The 26189-nt window shown below is 45.6% G+C and overlaps 1 protein-coding gene across 1 annotated transcript in view; it reads right to left on the bottom strand.

Moving 5' to 3' along the window:
* The window catches only part of LOC306740980 (pleckstrin homology domain-containing family A member 7-like), a 118489-nt gene that overhangs the window by 8925 nt on the left and 83375 nt on the right, over nt 1–26189 (bottom strand). Inside the window, exons 7-18 of the mRNA XM_079223231.1 lie at nt 24914–24986; nt 22157–22257; nt 12677–12858; nt 9453–10004; nt 8355–8889; nt 7087–7170; nt 6427–6669; nt 4714–4767; nt 3361–3426; nt 1440–1520; nt 453–602; nt 99–200 (exon numbers count right to left, since the gene is read on the bottom strand). Coding sequence (XP_079079357.1) covers nt 99–200; nt 453–602; nt 1440–1520; nt 3361–3426; nt 4714–4767; nt 6427–6669; nt 7087–7170; nt 8355–8889; nt 9453–10004; nt 12677–12858; nt 22157–22257; nt 24914–24986 — 2223 coding nt within the window. The remainder of the gene's footprint in view (nt 1–98; nt 201–452; nt 603–1439; nt 1521–3360; nt 3427–4713; nt 4768–6426; nt 6670–7086; nt 7171–8354; nt 8890–9452; nt 10005–12676; nt 12859–22156; nt 22258–24913; nt 24987–26189) is intronic.

Genomic DNA, 26189 nt, shown 5'->3' with positions numbered 1-26189 from the left:
TTTTTTAAATCAGCTTTGACTTTCAAAACCCACAGATGCTATAAATCAATCCTCAGCCTCTGAGGGACAAACTAGATTGCTGCAGTACCGGGTCTCACCTGAGGGGTGGCGCTGTGGTTCATGTGTGCCTGCAGCGCCGTCCTCAGCTGCTCCACTGACCGCTCCAGCATGCCGTACTCGTCCCAGGCGTGAGCCATCTCCTGCATCACAGAGTCTGAGGTTACACACACTTTATCACAGGCATCAGTGCAGATATAAACACACACACACACACACAACCTCTGATGCATACTGCACCACAAACTGCTGAAACATGTACACACACACACTCGTAAATACTAAAAGGAAATCATCACAGATGATAGTTTGCATACATTTGCCATTGGATATTAGAATATCATGCAAGATAAAACATTTTTTAAAAGAGACACACACACTGCTTGTGTACATACCGTGGAGAGGCGTGATATTTGGGCCCGGATGGCCACCAGGTCTTCCTGCAGCAGCCTCTGCTGGTAGGCGATCTTGTGGACGTGGGCCGGCTGCTCCTGGTACTGCTCCATCTGGTGGTGGGACACGTCCAGTACGCTCTCCAGCTTGTCCTGAGGGGGGGAGGGGTCGTTCATGAGGTCAACCAAAGCAGCCGACAGACTTGCTTCCCTGTCCCCGCCTCCAGAGGGCAGCATGTTTCTACAGCCAGTCATGATGAGCGGTGCCTCATCAGACTCTCATTACAGTCTTTATACTATATTGTGTTGCTCATTCGGTTTGTTTCATGCGTTTCTGGACAGGTCCTCTAGGCCGTACCAACTTTTCCAGTCAAGAAACGGAGAGACAGGAATCCGAGGAATCAATAAACGCGACGCTCCTTCAGTAGAATGTCCTCTAATGACTGATAATGGACCGGTTCCAGGCAGCCATGTATCGTGGCTGCCTGGAACCGGTCCTGCCTGCTGCCATGGCCCTGCTGATGGAACCGGTCCTGCCTCCTGCCATGGCCCTGCTGATGCACCCCCCAACCCCTCCTCTCTACCTCCTTCTGCTTCATGGATCATGGACCATGCATACTACTCATTATATGAATAATTTCTGTCACATTCATTGAATGTGCTGTAACTCTGCTACGTTATTCATTCTGGTCACATGACATCTATTGCTTCTGTCCATCCGGGGAGAGGGATCCTCCTCTGTTGCTCTCCCTCAGGTTTCTTCCCCTTTTTTCCCTGTGAAAGGGTTTTTACTATATTTATTGGGGGAGTTTTTCCTGATCCGATGTGAGGTCCCGGGACAGGGATGTTATGTGTACGGATTGTAAAGCCCTCCGAGGCAAACTTGTATTTGTGATGTTGGGCTATATAAAATAAACTGAATTGATAACATTGAATGCAGAAAGAAAACCACTTTGATTCTGGACTGACGGAGAGTAAAGAACAGAGCACCTTGTCCTCCTTCAGGGAGCTGATCCTCGCCTCCAGGTCCTTGAGCATCTTGTCCTGCTCACACAGCCGACTTAACTTCACCTGCAAGGGCAGAGAGGGGGAGAGAGACACAGAGCTGAGAGAGAGAGAGAGAGAGAGAGAGAGAGGGATCACCAAAGTGTGTGTTCGCTCCGGTAATTAAGCAGCCCTTTCACTTCACTACAACTTCCCCTCGTCCTGCGGCTGCGGCTGCATTAGTATGTGTACAAGAAAGCGTGTGTGTGCACAAATATATATATATATATATATATATATATATATATATATATATATATATATATATATATATATATATATATATATATATATTTTCTTCTTCTGTTTGCAGGTGTGCTGGGTCTCGTTGGGGTGTGATTGCCTTGTTCACACACCCACACTTTGAGTCCCAGGCTCGAGGAGGCTGTTAGTTAATCCCAAAGGCCGGATCCCTTTACCGTCCCGCGGTTAAACAACATGTAATAAGGTCGTGGCTGAGCAGCTCATTCGTACACATTTCGTTGCACTCGGCGGCATTTATATATTTTCTATTTTTTTCTATTCCATCAAATCAATTATTAATCCTGTTGTTGTCTCCGCGGTGATGTTGTTGTTGGATCCAATCAAATATTCATCGCGGACAACGCTCTCATAAATTGTTGAAGCAGCTGCGTATCACGGAGCCGCTGCTGAGGAATACTTTCACACGAGACTGTTTAGAGAAACCGCCAGGGGAATTGTTTTGGATTATGAAACTGAGGGAGTTATGGCTCCCGAGGCGCCTTGAGGACGAGAGGAACACTTTATTGTGTCCTCACACACTTTTTTCCACATATCCATATTTCTGCTTCGCCCTAATTACCCTCAACCTCAGAGGCGGCGCTGCCTCCTCCACTTTGCTTTCATCAGACATGTATTACTGGAAATTCTGAATTTCATATTTAAAAAGAAGCAATATAATAGTCTTTAAACCCAAATATGTTTTCCGTATTTTTTTCTTCCATACTTATCCAGGCCTGGAAAGGACTAAAATATCACATCATACTTCTCCATACTGCAGAGGAATCCTGTCTACACAAACTAAAATGTAATTCAGTAGCACTCTATAATAACTACACACTATTTAGCATGTGTAAACACTTAATTCATCATTAATAAAGCATTGTTCCAACATGAACACTCATTAGTATGCAATTCATAAACACATTTATAAATGTCTTATTCTTTATTAATAAGCTTGATTGGCTTTTCATACTTTATAAATGATGGACTGCCCATTTGCAAATGAAGTAATATATATTGCAAACGAATTATTAAGGACGTATAGATGATGCACTAATGTTAACATGTGCTTTATAAACGTGTTTTAATACTGCAATTCATCGTTAGTTAAGTATTTTATGTGACCTCATCTAAAGTGAGGACTATCTCTGCTTTACAAAGCATTTATAAGCTGTGGCTCAAAGCTAGCAGAAGTCTCAGTTATCTTCTCAACAGAAAAGGGAAACAGACACAACAAAGTGATGAAGAACATTAATATGATGGTGTTGTGGAACGAGTGTTCCATAGTTTGCTGGCACATACATATTATTGATTATTAATTAAGAGTATCTAGCTAGCTAGCTGTGACTTATTGTAGTTATTATAAAGTGCAAGTGTAATTAGATGTGTTATCCTAATGATAGCAAACGTATGGAAACGCTTGCTAAATGCTAAATGCAGTGCTACTAATTGCCAGACCTTTCCCTTCAAGTGAATGAAGAGAAAATGTGAGAAAAACATTAATTAACAATAACATTTTATTGGTCACGGCTTAACATTCTTTAAATATTCGACACGACAAACAAACGGCGTCAGAACGCAGCCGTAATAAAAGCATCCGCCGCTTTAAGAAGCCGGTACTTACATCCACGTCGCTTTCCGCAACCTTGACCGGTTTCCCCGACTCCTTCAGCGTCTGACTTCCCGCTACCTAGAAAACGGCCACAATAAGCATGTCCGCGTCACTCGGCGGCGACAGCAGAGCTGTGCCGCGGTCACAAATGGTGCTGAAATCCAGGAGAACACGGAGAACACAGAGAACAGCTACGCACTAAAGTAGCGCAAGGCCGACACACACCATCTGAGACACATTGTCTTTGGCCTCGAGGGAACATGACAATATGAGTGAGCGCAACATCAGCTCTTGCCATGAAGAACACAGCGGCTATGGACACTTTGAAGCCCTGCACAGATTGACCATAAACCCCTCTATACGGGACACTATGTCCCAACGTGTGTTAGTGAACAGGAACGTAATAGTTTTAGGAACAGGCCCAGTGCAGGTGCTCACATCCAGTTTGACTGGGTCGAAAATAACCTCCTGCAACTCTGAAATAGAGCGCATGTGCATATGAGTATGAGAAGTTTCACCGATAGCAGCTCTCTCTCTATCTATCCCTCCATCTCTGTCTCGGGCTTTGAGATGATTAGTTTAGGACCACCTGTTCTCCTTTTGAGGAACAAAGTAGCGACATGACACAGCGGATCCCTGTGTTCTTGTCAAGGAGGTGCAGCGTTTCAGAGACGATGGTAGAAGCAGCTGGCTTTTCAACCACCGGGGCCACAGCCACAACACATGCACTGCCGAGCCATCCCATGCCCAGGACATCACCACGGGGGGAAAAGGGTGGGGGGGACAGGTCAAAGGTCACATGTAAGACATCTGATGCCATTCAAGCCGTGAATGCGGAGCTGGAAGCAATGGGATGGTCTTTCTAGAACAAAAAAGAGTTGTCTAAAAAAAATACACACACACTCTCTCTCTCTCACACACACACACACACACACACACACACACGGACTGGACACACGCATCCCTACTCACAAACACTGGAGAGTCATGCACGGGCATGTAAGCGCCTGCACAGATGCACAGTCACAGACGCACTACACACGACGGGACTATCCGTCTGTACGGACACACACACACACACACACACAGACGCACACAGACACACATACAGCTTACGTTCATCAGAGGCCTGAGAGGCCCAGCAGTGCAGTGCAGTAGTAAACTGTGAACTGCGAGGATCAGGGGCTCTAGAGCTCTGATCTGGGAGTCAAAATCACAAAAGACACAGAGCCGCGGTCAATGGGAGGAGTCACAAGTCTACCGGGGAGGTCTGGTTTCTCACAGGAGCCTGAGCATCTCTATTAGTTACAAGAGTTAGTTTGGGCTGGAGACAGGCACAGCTAAAATAATTCTGTGGTTTCTCACCTTCAGGTCCAGATACTCCAAGTCCTTCTTCAGCAGCATGTAGGTGTCGTCGCTCTAGAGGGAGAAAAGCACGCGAGGGTGGATTACTGATTCACGTCGACCGGGAATTTAACGCATGACGTGTGGACTGCTGGTGTGCGTCTGAGCCGACATGCATCACCACACACACACACACACACACACATATATAGACACAGCAACTTGTGTTCTCTGAGATGCTGCTGCTGCAAAACCAGATCCACAGGAAGCAGCAGATATGGAGATATTGGTGAATTCAGCTCACATCACTCAACAACAACAGCAGCAACAAATAAAAAACAACAAGATTCACGAATCAGAAGACCAAACTGACCGACGCTTCCGGCCGGTTAGCCGAAAGCACGGGAAGCGTTTTGTGGAGCTTCGAGGAGTTAGCAGCACAACATGCGTATGGACTTTTTTTTCGCGAGAAGCACGGTATGGAAACGAGCCGGTTTAGAGAACAGCAACATGGAGGGAGAATACAAATAAAAGAAGAGACGGGTGGTTCTATGACGGCAGCAAGGCCAGCACTCACAGATCAACCATGCCTGGGGTCACACCACTAAAGCACCGGGGCTTCTGGGTAGAGGTTGCCACTGACGTGCCGACACTTGGTTATTGATGCCGCTGTTGTTTTAACACCCAGACGTGTATTTACTGCGCAGGATGGACTGAGGTACAGGTCTGGTCTGAGGTTGTGTGAAGGCGTCAGTATCAGTGAATATGATAACATGGAATGAACCGTTATGTTAATTAATAAGAAATATTACAGGGAATTTGTGTCAAAGTCTCATGTGATGTGTGTGTTGCTTTCAACTTCCACTGATGGGACGTTGAATTGTTTTAAATTATACACATCGGGGTTTTAAGGTCCAAGAGACATGTCAGATCAGTTTTGAATTTAAAGTTTGTAACTTATTTATTTAAGTTATTAATCTAGACCAGTGGTTCTCAAATGGTGGTAAAAAAAAAATATATATAAAAAATTTGCACCCATTCAAAAAATCCTTTAAAAATAGTTATTTAATACATATTCAATAAAATGCAAGTGTAAATTCATGAAGATAATTGTATATATTCTATATTAAATCAGACACTGTGTGACTGCGCTGTGTATTACATAATTTTTTTTCAACAAAAAAATATTTTGCAATTGTTAGGGGTTACTTGGCTGAATTTTTTTCAATGAAAAAAGGTTGAGAACCACTGATCTAGACAATGTAATTGTCATATAACAATATATTCATTAATTACGATATAATTCCAATGAAAGACGATATATATTATCATATTGAGTAATCGCCCTATTATTATAGGCTTGAATTACCAAGTAACTTAAAATGTAACTCCAGATGTAACTTTTTGTTAGACGAAATAAAAATTGTGAGAGTTTCCTCTAAATGATCAGAATTTATCATGTGGGAACGAGGAATGTCTTCATAACATTTCATGGGCTCAAAACGTTTGACGGACAGACAGACTGACCAACAAAGAGCCACGAATGATGGACAAAATGTTTTTTTGTTTTTTTTACAAATTCATAAAATAATCCACCAAAAATAATGCCGATGGGAGATTTTATGTGAGTGTAATGCAGCCCTGCAAAATGTTTAGTGGCAACCTCTCCCAGGCGCTGATAACATGACGGGCCGGCATGCCGCGGAGGGTTTGGGGGGTTTTGGGGAGGCCCACCTGCATGTTGCAAGAGCCCAGAGGAGCCGAGAGGCTCACCTGTCCGAGGTGGGACGCAGGAGAGGGGCCGGAGCTGAGGAGGGGGCTGGTTTTAGTGGTGGTGGTGGTGAGGAAGTGGTTGTGGTGGTAGGCGTCTTTGGGCCCGTTGAGCCGCTGCAGCTGGGCGAGCGCGTGGTGGCGTGCGGAGGCCATCTTGGCCTGATGCCGCCGCAGCTGAATGAGGAGCAGGGTGAGCTCCTCGGGCTGCCGGGGCACCACAGGGCGACACAAGCTGGCGTTAACAACTCAGCGAAACACTTCTATCGTTTCAAACCCGACGGACAAATTAGACGAGCAGAATTTAGGAGGATGTGACGACGTCCAAAACAAAAAAAAGGCGACACTGTAGATGCAATGGCTCCCAGAATGCTCAGCAACAGCCAACTGGCCCGAGCCGACAGAAAGGCTAATCAAGATTTTGGGCAACATCTGTTCAGATTTGGCTGTCGTGGAGAACGAATGCTCTTCTGGTGACCGACTTCCTGACTGGATGCTCCAACACGGGCCTCTTAAGCCTTCAAAGCGTCAAGCTTTCTGAACCCCGAGTCCACGCCACGTGAAATGTTTGCTCAAATATTAATGTCAATAACACAGTGAAGCGTTTTCATTTGCTAGACGTACCGTTTTGCCATGAAGGCTGGGAGCACTGACTGTGTGTGTGATGTAGCCAGATGCAGGCATTGACCGTCTGTCGATAGTAGCAGCCTGACAACACACAGACAACACATTTTACACACATACAGTACAACCGCACATACACTGGAGTTTAGAATACACATATATAACGTTCAACACAGTACGGACAATGTGTGTTACAGCAATAACAGAATACACACAGAATACTCTGAATAGTGAAGGATCACCCAGGGCTACGTTCTCCTGTGAGAGAGTGCAATGTTTGGCTTTGGCCTTGCTGAGAAAACACGCTGTTCTTTATTATCTCCGGGCTGGTTGAGGGAGAGTGGGCGGAAATTTGCATTTTGGTGTTTTTTCCCCCTCCCTCAATTTCATAAAGTGACACATAAAATACTAATGGACTTGCTGTTGATTTCTCAGAGCGCGTAAATATGACAAATGTTTGACACACACTACACTGTGTATACTGTATATGTATTATTCAATATAGTATATTAAATAGTATGTATACATCTCCTATATAGTGTACAGTTAGGCGCTTGCTGATACAGTTGAGGTCATTACACATTAGACATTAGACTGAATGCCATTGTGCCCCAAAAAAAACCCTCAAATAATGACTGTTCAGTGAAGTGTCCCAACATGTCAGAAGGACTGACACGGTTCTGGATGAGAAACTATTCCTTTTGGGACTTTGTGCTTGACAGTGGGAAGAAAATAAATAATGAAATATAGGCGTTAATAGTAAAAACACAAACAGGCAAGACGGGATCAATTCCACACGATCATGCAGCAGAATAATCATAATCACGGTGTCTATCCTTCATACGTCACAGTACTTTCTTCTGCCTTCCTTTCTCCTCTTTTCCCCTCTCTGTTCTCGTATAACGTCGTCTTTTCTTTTATTTTCCGGGGACACTTGAATAATTATCTGTTGATTGATCACCGTGGAGCTCGGGACTCGGGTTCGCTGTCGTTTGCCGAGGATAAGAGTGTGAGGTTGAGGCCTGAAAAGCCATCCGACGTGACAGTTTAATCTCGGTCCTTTGCTGGAGGGAACATTGGGGTTGTGTTTAGACACAGCAAGTAGAATAGAATGCAAAATCACCGTCCAGAGAAAAGTTGGACTCTTTTTTTCATTTCTTGTCCCTTTGGGGAGGAGCGTCACAGACCCTGTGGTTAGTAGAACTGAACGTGTTGTTTAACATGCAAGATTCTGCTTCTCTGTCAACTCTTTTATTGTGTATTCTTACCTTGAGCAGCTGGGATTTGGTCCTGCGGGGCGACACGGCGAAGGGGACGTTCACCACCGACCGGTCGCCCGCGGGCCGGACCGTCACCCGGTCGGCCGGCGTGTGCGGCCTCCGCGCGGGCGACAGGGTTCTGCTGCCGCCGGGCGGAAGCCCCGGCGGAGGGATGTCCGCCGGCGACGGCGGCACCGACACGCAGCGCGGCGTCCCCTCGGACCTGGGCGGAGGCACGGTGGACGGGGGGCGGGGCCCGAACGGGTAGTCCGGGGCCGGAGTGTAGAGCGGCGCCGTGGGGCTGCCGTGGCGGTACTGGTGGCGCTGCTGCCACTCGTACAGCTGCCACACGGTGTTGGGCCCCGGGTCGGGGGCGAGGCGGAAGTGGCTGAGGCGGTCCTGGGCGTACTTGTACTCGCCAAGTCGGGCCGGCGTGGGGCTGTGGCGGGGCGTCTTTGGCAGGGTCTGGTATGCGTCGATGGAGGTGAACTTGTGCTGGGTGGGAGGAGTGCGGCGAGGGAGCGTGTTCTCTCTGGATGGGGGGCTGTTGACCAGCAGTCAATAAACAGAATATGTATAGATTCATCTACCTTAAATTTAACAATTGCATAAGAAAATAAACATAACGATGGAATGATTTGACGAGGCTTTAAGGTCGCAAGGAAATTGATTAATCTGTTGTGCTATTTCTTAATAAAAACAAGCTCAATATCCAGAAATAAAGCATTGTGCTGTGCAGACCGAACATGCTCATGACGGGTTATTAAAGATGGAACTTTATTCTCTATTTATACAGTACTTATATGTCTCTATTTTTTGGATTATATTTTCTTTCTTCTTCTTTTCTTTCTTCTTACTCATGCCGCTTAGCATACACTTATATTAACGTTATCTGTTTGTCTGAGCACTTTATCTTATACTTGATTTATCTATTTATCATTGCACTGTTGTTGTCGTTGATTATTGACTGTTGATTGTCTCTTCTAATGTTTGCACCTTCCGCCTAATAAAATTCCTCGTTTGTGTAAACATTCCTGGTAAGTAAACGGTTTCTGATTTCTGATGTGACACGTCAGTAAAAAATAATGCATCAAAATTAAACCCTACCCTTTGTGCTCCGCCTTCTGCACTTTGACCCACTGCTCCACCTGCTCCAGGGTGCTCCTCCTGTGCAGCTGCGTGTCGGCGGGGGGCGTGGCCGGCGCCGCCCTCTGGTACGTCCCCGCCGCGATCCCGTTGGGCTCCAGGATGGGGCTGGGCGTGGACACGAGGCCGTTCCTCGTGCAGACGCCGGTGGGCAGCGTGGAGGCGGCTCGCGACGGCGCCCGGGACGGCACCCTGGACACGGGCGCCGAGGCCGACACGTGGTCGAACTGCGGGAGGGCGGAGGGCGCGGCGTTGGAGGGCAGGGACGTGTGCGTGTCCATTTCCAGAGCCGTGCTCCCTGCGCGGTACTCCAGCAGGGCGGCGGCGGCGGCCGGGTGGTTCCTGTGGAAGCTGCAGGGCTCGTCGGCGTCGCGGTGCGCCGGCTCCAGGAGAACCTCGTGGACGGCGGGCCTCGCGGGGTCGCCGTCGGGGGCCTTGTGGTGGTTCACGTGGTTCGCCTGCGGGACGGCCTGCTGCTGCAACAAGTTGAACGTCTCGAACTGGTCGGAAGGTCTGTTGATAGATTAGGCCACGTGAATGTCAGCCTTTTTGACCAATGGATTTCCATGACTTTAAATCAAATTTCCACGACCAAACATTTTGTGAAATCTCCAAGTAAACATGAAAAAGTGAGGAAATGTCATATTTAAACGAACAATGACGATTCCAAAGCATACAGTAAACCTTAAATGACACAAATGAATGAGACAATAGTTTGATTAAAAGAATAAACATTTATATAGATGCCTGTATGCATGCCTGCTTATATTTTGAGCGTCTTTCTTTTAAAAGCATATTCATTATTTCAAACTCAGCGTAAATGAACGTCGTGAACACATGAATATAACACATTTACATGACTTTTCCAGGTTTTTCCATGACCGTAAGAACCCTGTCTTGGTCTTTCTCTTCAACATTGTGAGAGTTTCATTGGACAGGAAAGGCGGTGAGCCCATCTGGCACACCTGTGAGCCGGGGGAAGGGGACAAAACTAACGAAAGCAGCAGGGAGGAGAACAGAAAGTAACGGGACATGGGCAGGATTATGATTATTCTAAGGGAAATGGGAAGATAATTAACTACAGCTGACATTTCTTCTTCTTTTTCAATCAAATCTCTCCAAGGACTTTGTGTTCCACCACTTCAGTCGCCTTGAATTTGAACGAGATGTCTTGTCACATCAAAAGGATAAAAACTTCGAACTCGTCCCAAACTTTTGAGCACAGGGAGGAACGCGGCGCACCGACCGCTTTAAAAGCCGGGCAGGTGGCGGGAAAGTCTTGTAACCGCCGCTAGATTTCAAACTCCTTAATGAAATCCCCCATGTGACGAGAAGCGAGAGGAATAGTCAGGTCTCTGAAATGCAATCAACCAAACACCAAAGTCGGGAAAATGAATTAAACAGGTGGCGCCGTGCTCCCTGCCAGCAGCTGCTATCTGAAGATATTCAATATAAATTAGCACTATGATGACACGGTTTGTTCCTTTTAGATGATGTTAAATGGGGCTCGGAAGGCTTTACCTCTTAGCTTCAGGAGTAGTGTGTTGCATTCAATGCACTCCATCAATGTTCCCAAATTGGAAAAGTCGCCAAAACTCTTGAAAAAGAAGCGCTACATGCCAGCAAGTAGTAATCCTACTTTTAGAGTTTCTTCTATAGGAAAACGCAGGAAAAAGTGGGTTTAAAAACGTCCCGAAGTGGAAGCCGTCTTCAGTCAGATTTCCCGTCCCGTCAGTCGTTAACAACCGCTGTAGTCTTGTGGGATTTCCCCTTCCAAAGGAAAGAATAAAGTACAAGCTGCGGGTGTCTGAGGCTACCAGTGAGTGATGGGACGCGTCTGATCTCCGCCACCTCTCCACGTCAACATTATGAATAAAACATGGTGGGGAAGCGGCTGCTTGTTCAGGATCTGCTCTTTGAAAGCAAGCAAACATCTACAAATAAATAAATATATACACCATACGCTCGCATGCTACAGCTTCGGGGACTGACAGAATGTGTTAAAGCTATGAACGGCGGAGAGCGGATGTTCCTCCGGGAATCATCTTATAGAGACAAAAACAAACGGCAACACTTTCTGGGAAGTATGTCTTTGTGGGATTTAACAGCTGTAGTTGTCGCGTGCAGCGCGTTAACGAATCACGTCTCACAGCCGCTCAGGGCGCCACGGTGACGACGGGTATGGATTATGCTCGACAGTGTTTGCAGGGGAGGATATTTAGAAGTTCTGCTGTAAGGAAATAAGACTTGGAATTGGGGTCGGGGGGTAAAGAGGATTAAGAGTGAAAACAATTTGTTTAATTGCAGATAAATAAATAAATATTGTCCTGAGAACTGCAAGATATGTATAAACTGTAATTAACGCCTTGCTGTTGTACGCCTCCGCCAGTCAAAATGTCCTCACCTCAGCACTGTTAGACATTCGTGTGAAATTGCTGTGATTAGCGTATGTATTCTTGAGCCAAGGACATCGTTTGTGAGGTCACAGTGACCTTTGACCTCCAAATCATCCTAATCAAATCATCCGTAAATCCAAGAGGAGGATATATTTCATGTATGCCAACAGATCCCCCCTCCCCCCACCCCCCCATAAATGATGCACACAGTTCCTCCAAACACAGGATAAAGGTCTCAACAAAGATGTGCCAGTAAAGAGCCTCCTGCCTGGTGCACAGGTGATCTCTGGGAAGTGTAGTGCCAAATTGCCACAATAGGCTCGGCACCAAAGATTGACTAATGGAAGATGAAGAGGGAGTAAGAGTGTGTGTGTGTGTGTGTATGTCTGATGTCTGTAATGACTGAAAGTTCATGTAGATGTGTGTCAGTCAGGTGTGGTTCCTCTTGTAATCCCAATTAGGGGAGGTACACTAAAAAGCATTAGTTTTTATCTATTAAAAAATACAAAACTTGACTCAAGTTATCATTTTCATCAACGTAGGGATCCAAAAATACAGGCAGCAGACACAAGGGGGAGCTCATGGGGTGAGCTGGAGAAATCAAAGCCTTCACAGTGGAAACAGAAAATGTAAAAATCTGGAACTTATTACGTTTTTTTCAAGCGTTAAGTGACTGAACGGACTGACGCTCCTCTTTAGTATGTTGCTGCTGCAGAACGACAGCGACATACTCAAGAGGTCATGCGTGTGCGTGTGTGTGTGTGTGTGTGTGTGTGTGTGTGTCCCTACCTGATGAGTGTGTTGGTGTGGTTCTGCATCCGCGTGGCCTGGTTCATGGCCCTCAGCCAGGTGTTCATGTCCTCCTGGGTGTCGACGCTGAAGTAATAGGTCCGCATCCCGGTGTGCTCCGCCTGCGAGCCAATCACAGAGCTCTGCTTGTAAATGTACGAGCGCATACCGGTGTGGCTGGCCTATAAGGGAGAGAGAGAGAGAGAGAGGGGTCAAAAGGTCAGCGAGATCAGCAGCGAGCCTCGGCTTCGGGTCAGAGAGAGACAGGGAGATGTCATGCTGAACAACGAGAGAAACAAACATCAAGGGCCACAACGCATCAACCGATACAGGGAGGGAGAGAGAGAGAGAGGCAATGAAGGAAACCACACAGATACATAAACAGGGACAGAGATGCCAGCCAGTAACGACCAACAAAAACACAACTTTTGACCGATGGGAGGAAAAGGTTCTTCGGTACAATGGAGAGGAGGAAACGTCCTCACAAACCTGTTTTCTTTCCTGCTATTACAGCGTAGAAACCTACTAAGGACACACACAAGGTTGAATAACAGCTTACAAACATACACAGTAATGTTACAATAGCTTTGCATTTAGGCGTGCCATATTTCTCAACATCATATCTCTTAAAAAAAAAAAAGGACGTAACATCATTACAGTGGTCTGAGGTGGAAAAGTGGCTCCGGTGTGAAATGCAAGCCTGATTAGACGCCATGACAAGGTAATTGTGTCTCTGTGATTTAAGTGCTGAGCTCATGACAGGCACAGCTAAACTTAAGATTGATACGTCTTTGTATGCACAGTAAAAAAGGCTATTAGTCATTGATCTAATAGACTGCTATTGGTGTGTGTGTGTGTGTGTGTGTGTGTGTGTGTGTGTGTGTGTGTGTGCGCTTTGCGAGCACATCTGCTCCCTTCCATCTTGGGGAAAGATATAAAGGCTCAATGTGTGGTGAATACTAGAGGAGTCATTCTGTGCTATGCTGAACAAAACATTTGATATGTGGTGTTGCAGAATAATTCATTTCTTCCTTACTTCCAGTACTACAGGTCTAATATGATTATATATTATATTATGTTATAGACTGCAGTCTGGGTCATTATCTCGTCCGACTGTTTCTCCTCTGTGTTCAGTGCATCCCAACATTTGAAGATGTACTAAGCTAATCCCTCTCCGTTGACATTGGATAACATGACAAAGTGAAGGTCGTTCACTGTGACTAACCTGCAGAGAGTCATCATGGCTTTAGAACTTTTCAAGCCAGTTTAAATGCAAACTCTCACTTTTACTGAGTTTAGAGCTCAGTTAAACCCCATGTCTGTCTGTCTGTCTGTCTGCCTGCCTGTCTACCTGCATGTCCGTCTACCTGCATGTCCGTCTACCTGCATGTCCGTCTACCTGCATGTCCGTCTACCTGCCTGTCTGTCTGTATGTCTGTCTGTCTGCATGTCCGTCTACCTGCATGTCCGTCTACCTGTCTGTCTACCTGTCTGTCTACCTGTCTGTCTACCTGTCTGCCTGCACACACTCTGTCCGTTCACTCATTTGTGTCAGCAGTTTCCACAATAGCTTGTTGTTTACGTTCATTATGATCATTTTGGGGGAGGGGCTACTAATAAAACCTAATTATAAATATTTCATTCCATTTCTTCTAATAGGTTCCCCTAAAATGCTGCACACTGGCCCTTTAAAATCTAGCGTACTCTTGCTGGTTTCTAAAGACGACCAGCCATAGCTTTAGTGTTGCTCCTTGGCTTGTAGAGCAACTGTTTGCTAACGTTCACTATTCCACTTTATAAGATTAGATCATTTAAATGTTGTGTTTACCACTTGTTCCTCTGCACCAAAGTGACCAATAAATAAATTTAAAAAAAAAAAATCAAAGAATGCAGCTTCAACCATTTTCAGTCCCTTTTCTCTCAACAACCACTTCCCTCCTCCACCAGAGTGCCTTAGAAGTAGTTCTATTCAAAAGGTGATCCTGCTTGTGGAACTGAAGGAGACTTTCTTTCCAGCCAGAATCAAATGCTGCTTTTTTCCCCTTTCTGATAAAATCAACATGTTTCTGGCTGCACTGCATTCTGGTCTACCGGGACCACCATCAGTCAGCTGGTATCTATGCTTCTCCCACTATGGATCTCTGCCTTCAGGTCCGGAGAGAAGACACCGAGACGTCCACCGCCCGGAGGATCCGTGCAGGCGGAGCGTCTCTCTGCGGCTTGAACTCGTTCTAAAAATACCTCCACGTGATGTCGCTGGTATTATAATTGGCTCGCTATCGACAGGGATAAGAACCCACACCATCCAACAACAGAAGCGTCCGAGACATTCAAGGAACAGCACATCGGCAACAGATGTTTAATTAAAAGTGTTGTGTATCCTTGATGAAGACGTCCTCTCTGAGAAAGCGACGATATTAGAAGCTCATTTTAAAAGTGAGTTGCACTCCACTGAGTCTTTAAATGTCCTACTTTTCCCTTCCTTCCTTCCTTCCGTGTTTCGCTGGGTTGGGATTGGAAGACAAACGAGAGAGCCCACTCAACAACAGATGCATGCAAATGAAAAGTAATTAGACGCTAAATCTTCCCTCCTCTAATTAATTCACTGAATAATGAATGCAGGATAATCAGTGTGCACTGGGAAGTGTTGTGGTGGGATCCACGGCGGCTGCACTAATTTCACTGGGATTTCTTCATTTGGGTGTTTTTTTTTTTTATATTGTGACGAAACGAGATGATTCCTCGGCAGTTCGGCGTCTCATCCAAAACGCCCACTCGTGCCGCGCAGTGTACTGTACGCGCTTAGCAGGTTTGTGAATAATGCAAACAGAGACTGTCACCCCTGCTGTTCTTGTCTGTGCTGCTCTGAAGTCTGAATAAATCCCGGCGCACAGATGCAGACATGTACACAAACAAACATAAACGCTCCCATCGCTACGTCCCCTCCAGGTTCCCCGACAGCTTAATGGGTCGCACGCCGGCTGGAAGAACTGCTGTGCACCAAGACAATCACTTAAAGGAGACATGTCATGCTCAATTTCATGTTCTACTTGAACATGTTTACACGCTATAACGTAAAAAAAAACGTCTGTTTGAACGTAGCCGTATTCGCCCTCTGACTGAAACGCTTCGTTTTTAGCGCCTGTCTCTTTAAAGCCCCCCAAAGTCTGCTCTGATTGGTTTGCGAGAAAAAAATAGGGTGCACTTTTGCAAAAGGTAGTTCAAGCTGGAGATACTCTGAACGGCTTGTTGACTCACATGAGTTCTGATCTTGGAGGCCCACAGAAAACTGACTGGGTTGTCTTATTGCACAGTTTGTGGGTTGGCAGGCACTTCAGATACCAGAATACATGTGCACGGGCGATGAAAAGATGAGTTTCCCTTTAAACCTGAATTCCCTGACTCACTGTGCTAGAGTACCTACTCGATGCTGAGCCTGGCACACATCTTGAGATCGGGGAGTTGATTGCACAGCTCACTTGATTCGTCCAAGTCCTAATGACCTTGTGCTCTTTGGTAGCAGGCGAGGGGTTGTTTAAGGTCATTCTAACGTGCTGATTGATGACATTTTTTAATGTTTAGTACTTCAAAGAAATGCAATTCCACTTAAGTGGTTCCTGTTTTGCAGCGCTAAATTTGTTTCTTTTCTACCAACTGACCATTTTTAGTCCCTACTTTCTCTCAACAACATAATAATAATAATACATTTGTTTTGTGTAGTGCTTTAAAAAAAAAAAAAAGGTACTCAAAAGGCACTTTACATGGAAACAGAAACAATAAAAGCAACGACAATATAAACAAGGCAAGTAGACCAACTCAAAATAATATCCCTCATCTAGTGCCTTAGAAGAGGTTATATTCAAAAGGTTTTTCTGTTGGTGCAGAAAGCTGGACCATAATGCACTTGGTCTGGTGTTTCCGCATCCGCACCACACACTACAGCAGCTGATTGCTGTGATTACTCCGCCCCTGACTGCCCGTGTGATCCGCTGGAGCAATATTATTTGGTTTAAAAAGAAAGTCTGCAGCCTCTTTGACCACAACGCTACCCAGATGTGCACCATAGTCCGCCTGTCACTGTCGGGCTCAGAGATGTGTTAAGAGGACAGGATACAGGCGGGGAAACCAGTAAGCAACCGCTCATCTTAGACAAAAAAAAAAAAAGCACCCTTAATATCTTGACGAGAGGAATAGCAGCATCCTCAAGAAGCAGCTGTCAAAACACGGCTGTTCGCTCCCCATCAGCGCTCTGACAGACGGCGTCTCATGGCGACGACGGGACAGGCTTCTTGATGAGAGACGGAGGACTGCGGCGACAGTCAGATTTTTTGGCACGTGCAGAGATATTGGCATGCAGGTGCAGTGAAAACACACACACAATATGTGGAACTGAATTCAGCCCCTTACTTGAATCACAGAAACTTTAACCAAAGATTATCTCTAATCTTCGCTCTAATTCGAAATCCGATTCACATGCTTTTGGACAAAACACACTTCAAGTTGCAGAGAATTACTCTCTCACTCCCCAGTTTGTACAACCGTCACTCCTTTCTTTTTCCTTTCCTTTCCTCGCGACTTAGTCCTGCCTACAGAGGAGGCGAGGAAGGGAATTGTGATAGGCCAGAGGAGACGAGGAGGCACAGCATGGAGAAATGGAAAAAAAAAGGCCCAATATCACAAGCGGTGCCGTTCCACGGGGGCCTTCAACAGTTGTTTAGATCATCACCAGGTGTTAAGCGCACACACACACACACACAGATATTTTCAGCTCAAGTGGCCCTTGGTCATGTGCATGGAGCCTTCATGTCACGCTACCGGAGCTCAGTTTCCCCCGATAACGATAAGTTTGAGCGACCTCCACCAGAAAAAAACGCACATTTAAAAAAGCGCTGTCGATTTCAATCTCGCAACACCAGCCTCGTTTTATCCTCATCGTAGTTACATCACACACACACATTACAACAAAATCCAACACACACCGCCGGCGGTCCAAAATAACACGGAGCGACTCTGCCTCCTTTTAGCAGGAATGCTGAGTGGGTCATTCAGCTCCGAGTGCGTGACCGATACACCCACACACCGAATTCATACACGGCTAAGCCTCTTTCTCCCTTTGTGGACTGTGACTGTGTGGGAGTTTTAAGGGTTTTCCCGATTATTTGTTTTCCCTCCACTGCATTGTTTAACGGCGCTTTATGGGAAAAAGTATTAAAACTTCCTCTCGCCCAAATCCTTTCTGCCCTCTATTTCACCGCGGCTAAAGCCGTCATGACTTCCTTCCTCTCCACCTATCGCTTCCTCTCTTTATTCTCCCGCCCTAATCACTTGCCTCCCTTTCTGTGTCCTCTATATCACTCACTTCTTGCACTTGGAAGGGCTTACAATAGAGTGGGCTCTTTTCCAGTGGACAGCCTCAGACACACACACATTTGTCAGGGTGCTATTTAAAGAGTCATTGTGCTCATAAAGATAAGCCTCAGCAGCCCGAGCGCCACAAAGCTCCCGATAAGGTACGTTCTCCTAAACTTGCAGTTGAAGAAATTGAATTTACACTGGAAAAAAATTGGAGACAACAATTGCATGTGGGTGTCTCGGTTTAAAGTCATGCCTGCTTTTAGAGAAATAGTCAGTGTTATCACTCTGTTTGCTGAATAATCCTGTTAAGAAGCTGGAGTATAACAGGTTTCTCAAGCTCAAAGTTGCCTTCAGCAGCAGCTGATAGTGACTGTGGGGTTGCATAGCTTGCATCTACAGAAGAAATCTCCTGCAGTCCTTTCTGGAGAAGTAGTTTGAGGTTGAACTTGTTCCCTCCACGCCGTCAGTAAACCGCATGCCGGTACAGTAGATGTGACAGATGGAGGAGGCAGCAAGCGCAGCACAAAGATGAGCGATAAGCCCCACGCCAGATAAGCCAAATACAAAGATTCATACTGAGATAACAAGGATGGGGTGAGAGAGAGAAACAAGACAGAGGGGGGAATTAAATCAGACAGAGAACACTGAAAGAAAGACACGACACAACCACGTCAGCCAAAAAAAGGACGTCGTTCTCAAAACATGCATCGGAAAACCAACAGAGGAATATACGAGGCTGCTGTATATTCCGTCGTGTTTGGACCCCCCGAAAGAAAAAGCCACACCGACGGCGGACAACACGGACGTAGAACGTTCACATCTGGCAAAGGGAGAGGGTGGAGTACCTATTTACGGGAGGACTTGTCAGTGGGCGACGCGACACACACTCGCGGGGACAGAAGGAAGTCCCCGTCGGGCCGCCAACCGATGGGAACAAGAGAGGGAAGAGGATTCAGTGAATAGGGGAACGGGGCGTCGCAGCTTGAAGGTTTCATTCGGGACGTGTGTGTAGGTCAACGTGGTACACGATGGGTGCAGCATTCACACGGCAAAACCACCATCTCATGAAGCCCACCCCATTGGGATCGAATAGGTGGCGAACCGGTCCTGTTGGCGTTACAGACTCACGTCTGCTATGTAACCCCAAGACAGGAATGGCCGACTTTGAATGCTGTTGTTATAAATGCTGCATACTTTATACACTTTTTTTAGGAGTAACGTACCACCTGGCAAAAACAAGCCAGGGTCCCATTGCCCTCTCTGGTTGTGTTTCATGTAGCACCACTTGCTGTTGGGTGAATTGTGATGTCACTAATGTGAGAAGTAAAACCAGTGGGAAAACAAGACTTTGAGCTACTCTTTAAAAAGCCGGAACTAAATAAAAAAAGAAAGAGAAGATACACTTACAAACGTCATAAAGGAACTACAGCTATCACTCACAGCTTCCTGACCAGGATGTAAGTACAATATTGTTTTTTAGTGAATATTAGCTAACCAGCTCCGTGAAAGGGAAATGGTGCTAGCCTTCATGCTTCCTCTTCATTCGCTGCCATCGCCTGGCTTGAGATGTCTCAAAACACTTTTTTCAAGGTTTCTTACGTAAAAGACGTCTTCCCATCGAGGAGAAACCGTTCTACAATATTTTGATTTGCATCACAGCCAGGAAGCTGCATAGTCCACAATCCAGGTTCTTACAATGTTCAGCAACTTTCTAAAGGCCTGGAGCCTCATTTCTTCTTCTGTGTCACTTCAAGACCCTGTAGGCTCCACCGGGATGATCGTCTTCTCTTCTTGAGTCCACTCCAACGTCTGGATGTCGAGAGGAATGGGCCACATCTGGAGACTGCAGCTTCCGTCCAACATCAACCTTCATTTCCATTTGCAGTATGGTTGGATTTTGGTGCTAGTGGCACCCCAAGTAGAGCGACTTCTAACTCCTCGCCCATGTGACCTCCATCTTAGGCCGCTCCCACTTCGTCCTGGACCCGAACTCGACTGCTTTTGATCGCCTCGAGTCTACCCGCCCCGCGGGTTCACTTCCTCCCACTAAATACACCGAGCCGAGGCCTTCTCCTCCCGCCGTTGACGTCGAGCTGCTTCAGGGAGCTTGTTGCCTGGTTTATTGATATACATTTCCCGCCTGATCTTGTTGACACTCCAGCTTGGCGCTCACATGGATATTTTGAGTCTCTGAATCGCTTGGGATAATGTCCGACCGTCTATGTCAGTGCTTGTTGATTTTTGTCTCTAGGTCTAGTGCAGGGGTGTCAAACATACGGCCCAAATTGCAGGAAAAAGAAGGAAAAAAAACTAGCTACTAACCACTGATCCTCTGATTGTAAGATGGGCATGCTAACCATTGAGCCACAGTTGCAATTGATTGTAGCACTGACATTACTAAAGATATTGCCCAATATCAGGCAGGTAAACAGTGGGCTGATGTCTGAATTTTTGGTCTTTGTTTCTGGTTTATTGTAGAAAGACCTTAAAATAGGGATTATCATGCAAAAAGCTTCACCAATGATTTAAACAGAGAAATATTGTCATTATGTATGCGTTATTATGATATGATTTGACTGGTCCGGCCCACTTGAGATCAAAAACGGCAGCATGTGGCCCCTTGACTAAAATGAGTTTGACACACCTGGTCTAGTGGGTGATACCCAACGTGTCCAGTTTGCAAGGACTACATTGATAAAGGGTGACAGACTGCAGACTTGAATCCTCAGACATGAAATCCAAAGACCTTAAAGCAGTGAGAAGGTAGAGGATCAGTGTCTTGGCCAGTGATGGAGCAGGAAACATTGACGCTGCAGCGATCAAACTAAGACCTTTAGGCCTCAAGGCTTTTCTTTGACTAAGCAGACGTGTCACTTCATGTAATGAACCATGCAAGTTTAATCACACTTGATGGTCCACTCAAAGTTGAAGCCTATTTGCACAAGAGGGCAAACACTCAGTCGTGGCTGTGGCACATTGTGTTTGCCTCTTAACCGCACGCGTGTCGGGCCGGACTCTAAAAGACTCGAGTGCCTCGGGGAGCGGAGAAGCTTGTCTGTCTCAATAAAGACACTGACAGACATCCAGTGGTAATAGACATGGCTGCAACAGGTGCTGAGTGCTGCACAAAGCAGAGGGGCGGCTGAGTAGTTCGGTTCATGTTTGTAGGAAGCCCTGTTTTCTTCACTACCATTTAAAAATCATTATTTCCGTATTTTTGTCAGAATTGCCACATCAATTTAGGGGACTGCTGAAAAAGCAGTGGTTTAAAAACCATTACACATTTTGAATCAGGAGGTAATTGTACGCTAATTAACTGACTTCGAGATGCATTTCCTGCAAACAACCTAAAGACACGTCGTCGTTGCTGTGAGTTATAGCAGGCTGTTAGCGAGTAGCGTTCTCAACGGCACACACAGAAGAATTGAATACACAATGTGAAGGTAAATAACTCGTAAATTATGCTCCACAGACATAGAGTGCAACAGGTGTTACGGTAGCGTTATGCTCCAAAGAGGCAGCAGGCTTTCATGGTGTGTGTATTATTTCTAATGGACGTCCCTGTCATTAACAATATGAACGACTCTAAATGCTGGGGGCGCTTTAAATAGCAGATGGGCTGTATAGTTTTAGCATAAGTGGGAATAAAACCTTAATATTTCCACATATTTCCTTTTCAGTCTCCTGATGTTGGAATCATGTGTCAACAGCCTCAAATCCGCTTTGAGGTGTGCGGGATAGCGGCGGCATTCTTGGCATTGTTTCCACCCGCAAGAATGCTGTTAGAGCCTGAATCACGTCACCCCATTGGATACAAACGTTTTCAGTCAAATTAGCTTGAACACAAACTTCCATGCCTTGAGGTAATATAAATATTTTAAAATGTGCACAGGGTTGTGTTTGGTTTAGGCGTCATGACTTTGCTGCATTTCTCCGTCATTTCAGAAAGAATCGTGCCTCGTTTGCTTCTGTTTTGAATCCAAAAGCAGAAATATATGTGTCTAACACACACACACACACACACGCACACACACACACAAACCAAAAAGATAAATCACATCAGAGAAAAGGGATTCACAGATATGAGTCAGCACAGAGTAGTCTGTAGAACAAAGCGAGGCGTACCTTGAAGGCATACTTGCGGCTGATGTGGTCCTCAGGTCCCACGGGTGAAATGACATAGCTGGGCAGAGGAATACTGCCGAGGACCGCTTCCTCTCTGCTGTCTGGGGGAGAGAGAGAGAGAGAGAGAGAGAGATGGTGGGAGGAACAGGGGAGAGAAAGGAGAAGGGAGCAGATAAACAGGGTGAGGAAGGCGAGAAGAGGAGCGAGGGGGAGATGTGGAGGAGAGGAAAGAGCCAGAGATTAAATATCACTCATCACCCACTAATTTCATCACTGCCTGCCACCAGTATCACAACGCTCACATAAACACACCCGCATGCCGTCACTCATGCCCATGCGGTGTCGTGCCAAACGGTAAATGACCATTCTGGTGTCTCAGTGTGACAGAGTTAACGCTGGCCTCGTCCAACTGGCAGCCATCAGGTTCCCACAGTGAACACACACACATTTGTCCGTCTATATTTGAAAGGACCTTCACTGACATAACGCAGTCCTTAACCTTTTACCTTGACCTAAACGTCTGACCCTTGAAGGAGCGAAAGCCGCTGCAAAAATGTCCTCACTTTCCAAAAAACATGCTTTATTCTCCCGTGCAAACACAGACGCAAACACAAGAGTGCAGCCAGAATACGCCCCACGTTTATTAGTTCACACATCTGTGAATAAATACCGGGAGTATTTGTTTTCAGCGGAACATTGTGACAGCACGCTAGAATGCGTGTGTGTGCACACAGCGATTACCACGCCGCAAAATGTAGTAATGGCATGAAAATATGCGAGCGCGGCACCTGTGGAGGGGTTTGACGGAGGGGTGATAAGGCAGCACTGGGGATTAAAGGGGTAATTGTTTAAAAATAATTCAAGGGCCTTTGGAGGAGACATTCCCTAAATGGTGGGCGAGACAGAGAGGACTTTTTTATCTGCTTGGCTCAGTCTGTGCCGCTCACACAGACAAACACACTGAGCAGACCAGACCGTGACGAGTGGCGTTAGATAGCATCCAGAGAGCAGTATTTTGTCACTCTATTCTGTCCCCGGTTAAAGGGTTTTTATTTTTTCTTATATGATTTGAGGGATTAGGGATAAAGGGGGTGTCTGCTGTACGGGGCTGTAATGGAAATAAGAAGGATTTAGAAATACGGTACTGACGGACTCTTAGAGAGTTTTGACCCATTTCCACTAGTAGTAGAAAAAAATTATATATATATATATATATATACACACACATATATATATTTGTTTTATTGGAATATATATATTTAGGGCTGCAATAACAATCATTTTCATCATTGATTAATCTGTAGATTGAAATTATGTGATTTGAAGAATACGGGTTATGATTTTCTAAGGCCCATTGTGGCATCTTTAAACATCTTTAAACTTGTGTTTTATCTGACCATCAGTCCAAAACCCAAAGGAAGTTGGGTCACTATCGGGTACAACAAGAGAAAAGAGGATCCTCACATTTTAGAAGCAGAAATCGGAGAATGTGGGGCTTTTGAATTTATACTTTCAAACAACAAAAGGTGTTTTGAGTCCTTGAGCATGCGGCCATAAACGAGCACCTAAAATAAAATGCAGTTTGGTGCAGCAGCCCGTGAGATTAGCCGTGGACAGACATGGAGATGCACACACAGGCAAACACACACGGCCGATATCATCATCTCCTGGCAGAGATGGGAAAAAAGTACAATGTGCAAGTTTTTAATCTTAAAACGTAAACACCAAGCTGCGACTCGTACCACATTTTCAGAAAAAATTAACTAGATGTGACCTCTGCAGCCCTGATGGGAACCATCAAACTAATTAAGGTAATCAAAAAACAAAAGACGGCGATGGGAGGTTAAGGGACGAAAGGTGCTGGAGACGGATCAAGTGTTTTCATGTCGAGAGGAGAAACCTTTGAGCTGAGAGAGAAAGACGGATAAGAGAGAGGAGAAGAAACGACAAGAGAATTGATTTCATCCGCAGAGGCGAAGAGGTAGAGGAGCGTGTCCCAAAAGGTTCGGTTAAGGATATGGAGATGAAAAAGAAAAGGCGTGGAGAGGGAGATAAAGAAAGGATGAGGGAGGGATGGTGCATCGGTGTGCATCCATATCTCTCCATGTGTTTGAGCTCTAACTCCCTGAGAAAGATCAGATTAACTCCCAAATTCAATCACCGGCTCCTTTGTCAGCTGCAGTCCACTTCAAATCCAGCACCATCAGAATCCAATCAGACGGTGGGACTTCGTTCCAAAACTTCTTCTTTGTTATTGAAAGCATCGTCTTTTCCAAAGCAGACATATATTTTATTCATCTCCAGTGACAAATATTTCCTCCCGGTTGTCCGTCAAGACAAGAAAAATACATGCTACTGATCCGTCTTTCTTTTTCTGGAGTGGCAGATAAATGATATTTTAGATAGACGTCTTCTAACCTGTAAAATTATACTTTTTTGGTCGCAAACTAGCTTCATTTTTCTCTTTTCAAGCGACACCAGTGAGTCCACTGCTAAAGCTCTTCAATAGATGATGTGAAGCTTATGACATTCAGGTTTTGTTGAGCTTTTCTAAGAGGTGTTGATTCAACGCTGTGGTCTTTTTAAAAGCAGTAGAGGTGTTTGTGTATTTAATTATTTTGTCCTCACCCGATTGTATGATTGTGCAGAAGGGATGGAGACAAAAAGGAGCAGTGGGGTGGAACATGTAGTAAGTGTGAATTTCAACCATTTTCTCCAACACATTACGCAGAACCTTCTCCCTGAACAAAGACTCACCTTTGTAGTAGAACAGGCAGAAATCGGCCAAGACGAACCACTTCCTCTTCCAAAGACGCATCCCAGAGCTGTCCTGCAGAGGGGAGGCGGGACAAAGAGTGTAAGCAGTGAGTGAGCGAATAACGAGAGCACAAAGTAGCACAAGATTGAAGGGGGCGATAACAAGAAAAGATGATGGGAGATTTTTATGTTGGAAAAAAGGAGGGGGCGGAGGAAACAGGGAAACAAGTGAGGTGGATAGAAAGTAGAGAGAAGAAGAATGAAGGGAGGACGGGAGGCATCATTTGTCCTCGTCCACTGGCTCGCCGGGCCTGCCACGGCTGCTTTACCGCCCGCTTTGTCTCTTCTAGTCAGGCAGGAAACGCTGCCATTTGAAGGGAGGAGAGGAGATCCAGAGGGATCACAGATAGCAGACACATGCCTCCTGTCTATATGGTATTGGTAGTGTGTGTATATGTGTGTGTGTAGCCTGTGATATGTGTATTTTCACGTGCATGTGTGGGCCCCTGCAAGGGTTTTATCTAATTAAAAAGATAATTGCATAATTAGACTGTATATGTGTGTGTGCGGCTGTGCATTCCCGCCCGTGTGTATGTGTGTGTACGGGCCGCCGCGTGTGGTCATTAAAGTATAATTGCTCCGCAGTAACATCACTCACTGTTTGTCCTGAACCGACGCCAAGCGTCTCCCGGTGGGCCGATGCCAGCTACAGATATTTTAAGTACAACTTCAAATAGTCAGAGTCCCTCCAGTAATAACCTGCCTGTGATCAGCAGCAGGTGCTCTATATTGCCAACGCAAAAGACATAAATCAAGAAAAACATAGAAGTAGGCCAATGGAGGAAATGTGGCAGGCTGAAGCTGGAACTCAACCGTGTGGCGTATAGAGAGACGGACCTCTCAAGAGGGAAGGAGCAAATAGACCGACAACATTCATTCAAGAGAGCATGTCAATGAGGGCTCATACAGGTAGTTTACAGAACTCTCCTTTTCATTTCAATACAGCTCAGTTTAGAGTGGAAATTGTATTGTAGTAATGCATAGTGCACTTTATACATATTTCTGTGCAATACTGTCACTACATGTTGTGCCTTATTTTTATTTATATTTTTTTTGCCTTAAGTTTATTTGATTTTTTTCCCTTTAAAGTTTATTGTAATTCTGTGTTAGGAGGAACCAGCAAAATAAGCTTTTCATTGTGCAGAATAACTGCCTGTTATCTGTGCATATGACAAAATATCTTGAATCTAGTTGATTAATCATTTGACAAACAAAA

This window comes from Taurulus bubalis (genome assembly GCF_910589615.1).
Source record: "Taurulus bubalis genome assembly, chromosome: 9".
In the NCBI taxonomy this organism is placed as follows: Eukaryota; Metazoa; Chordata; class Actinopteri; order Perciformes; family Cottidae; genus Taurulus; species Taurulus bubalis.
This window is presented reverse-complemented; position numbering and strand designations above follow the sequence as displayed.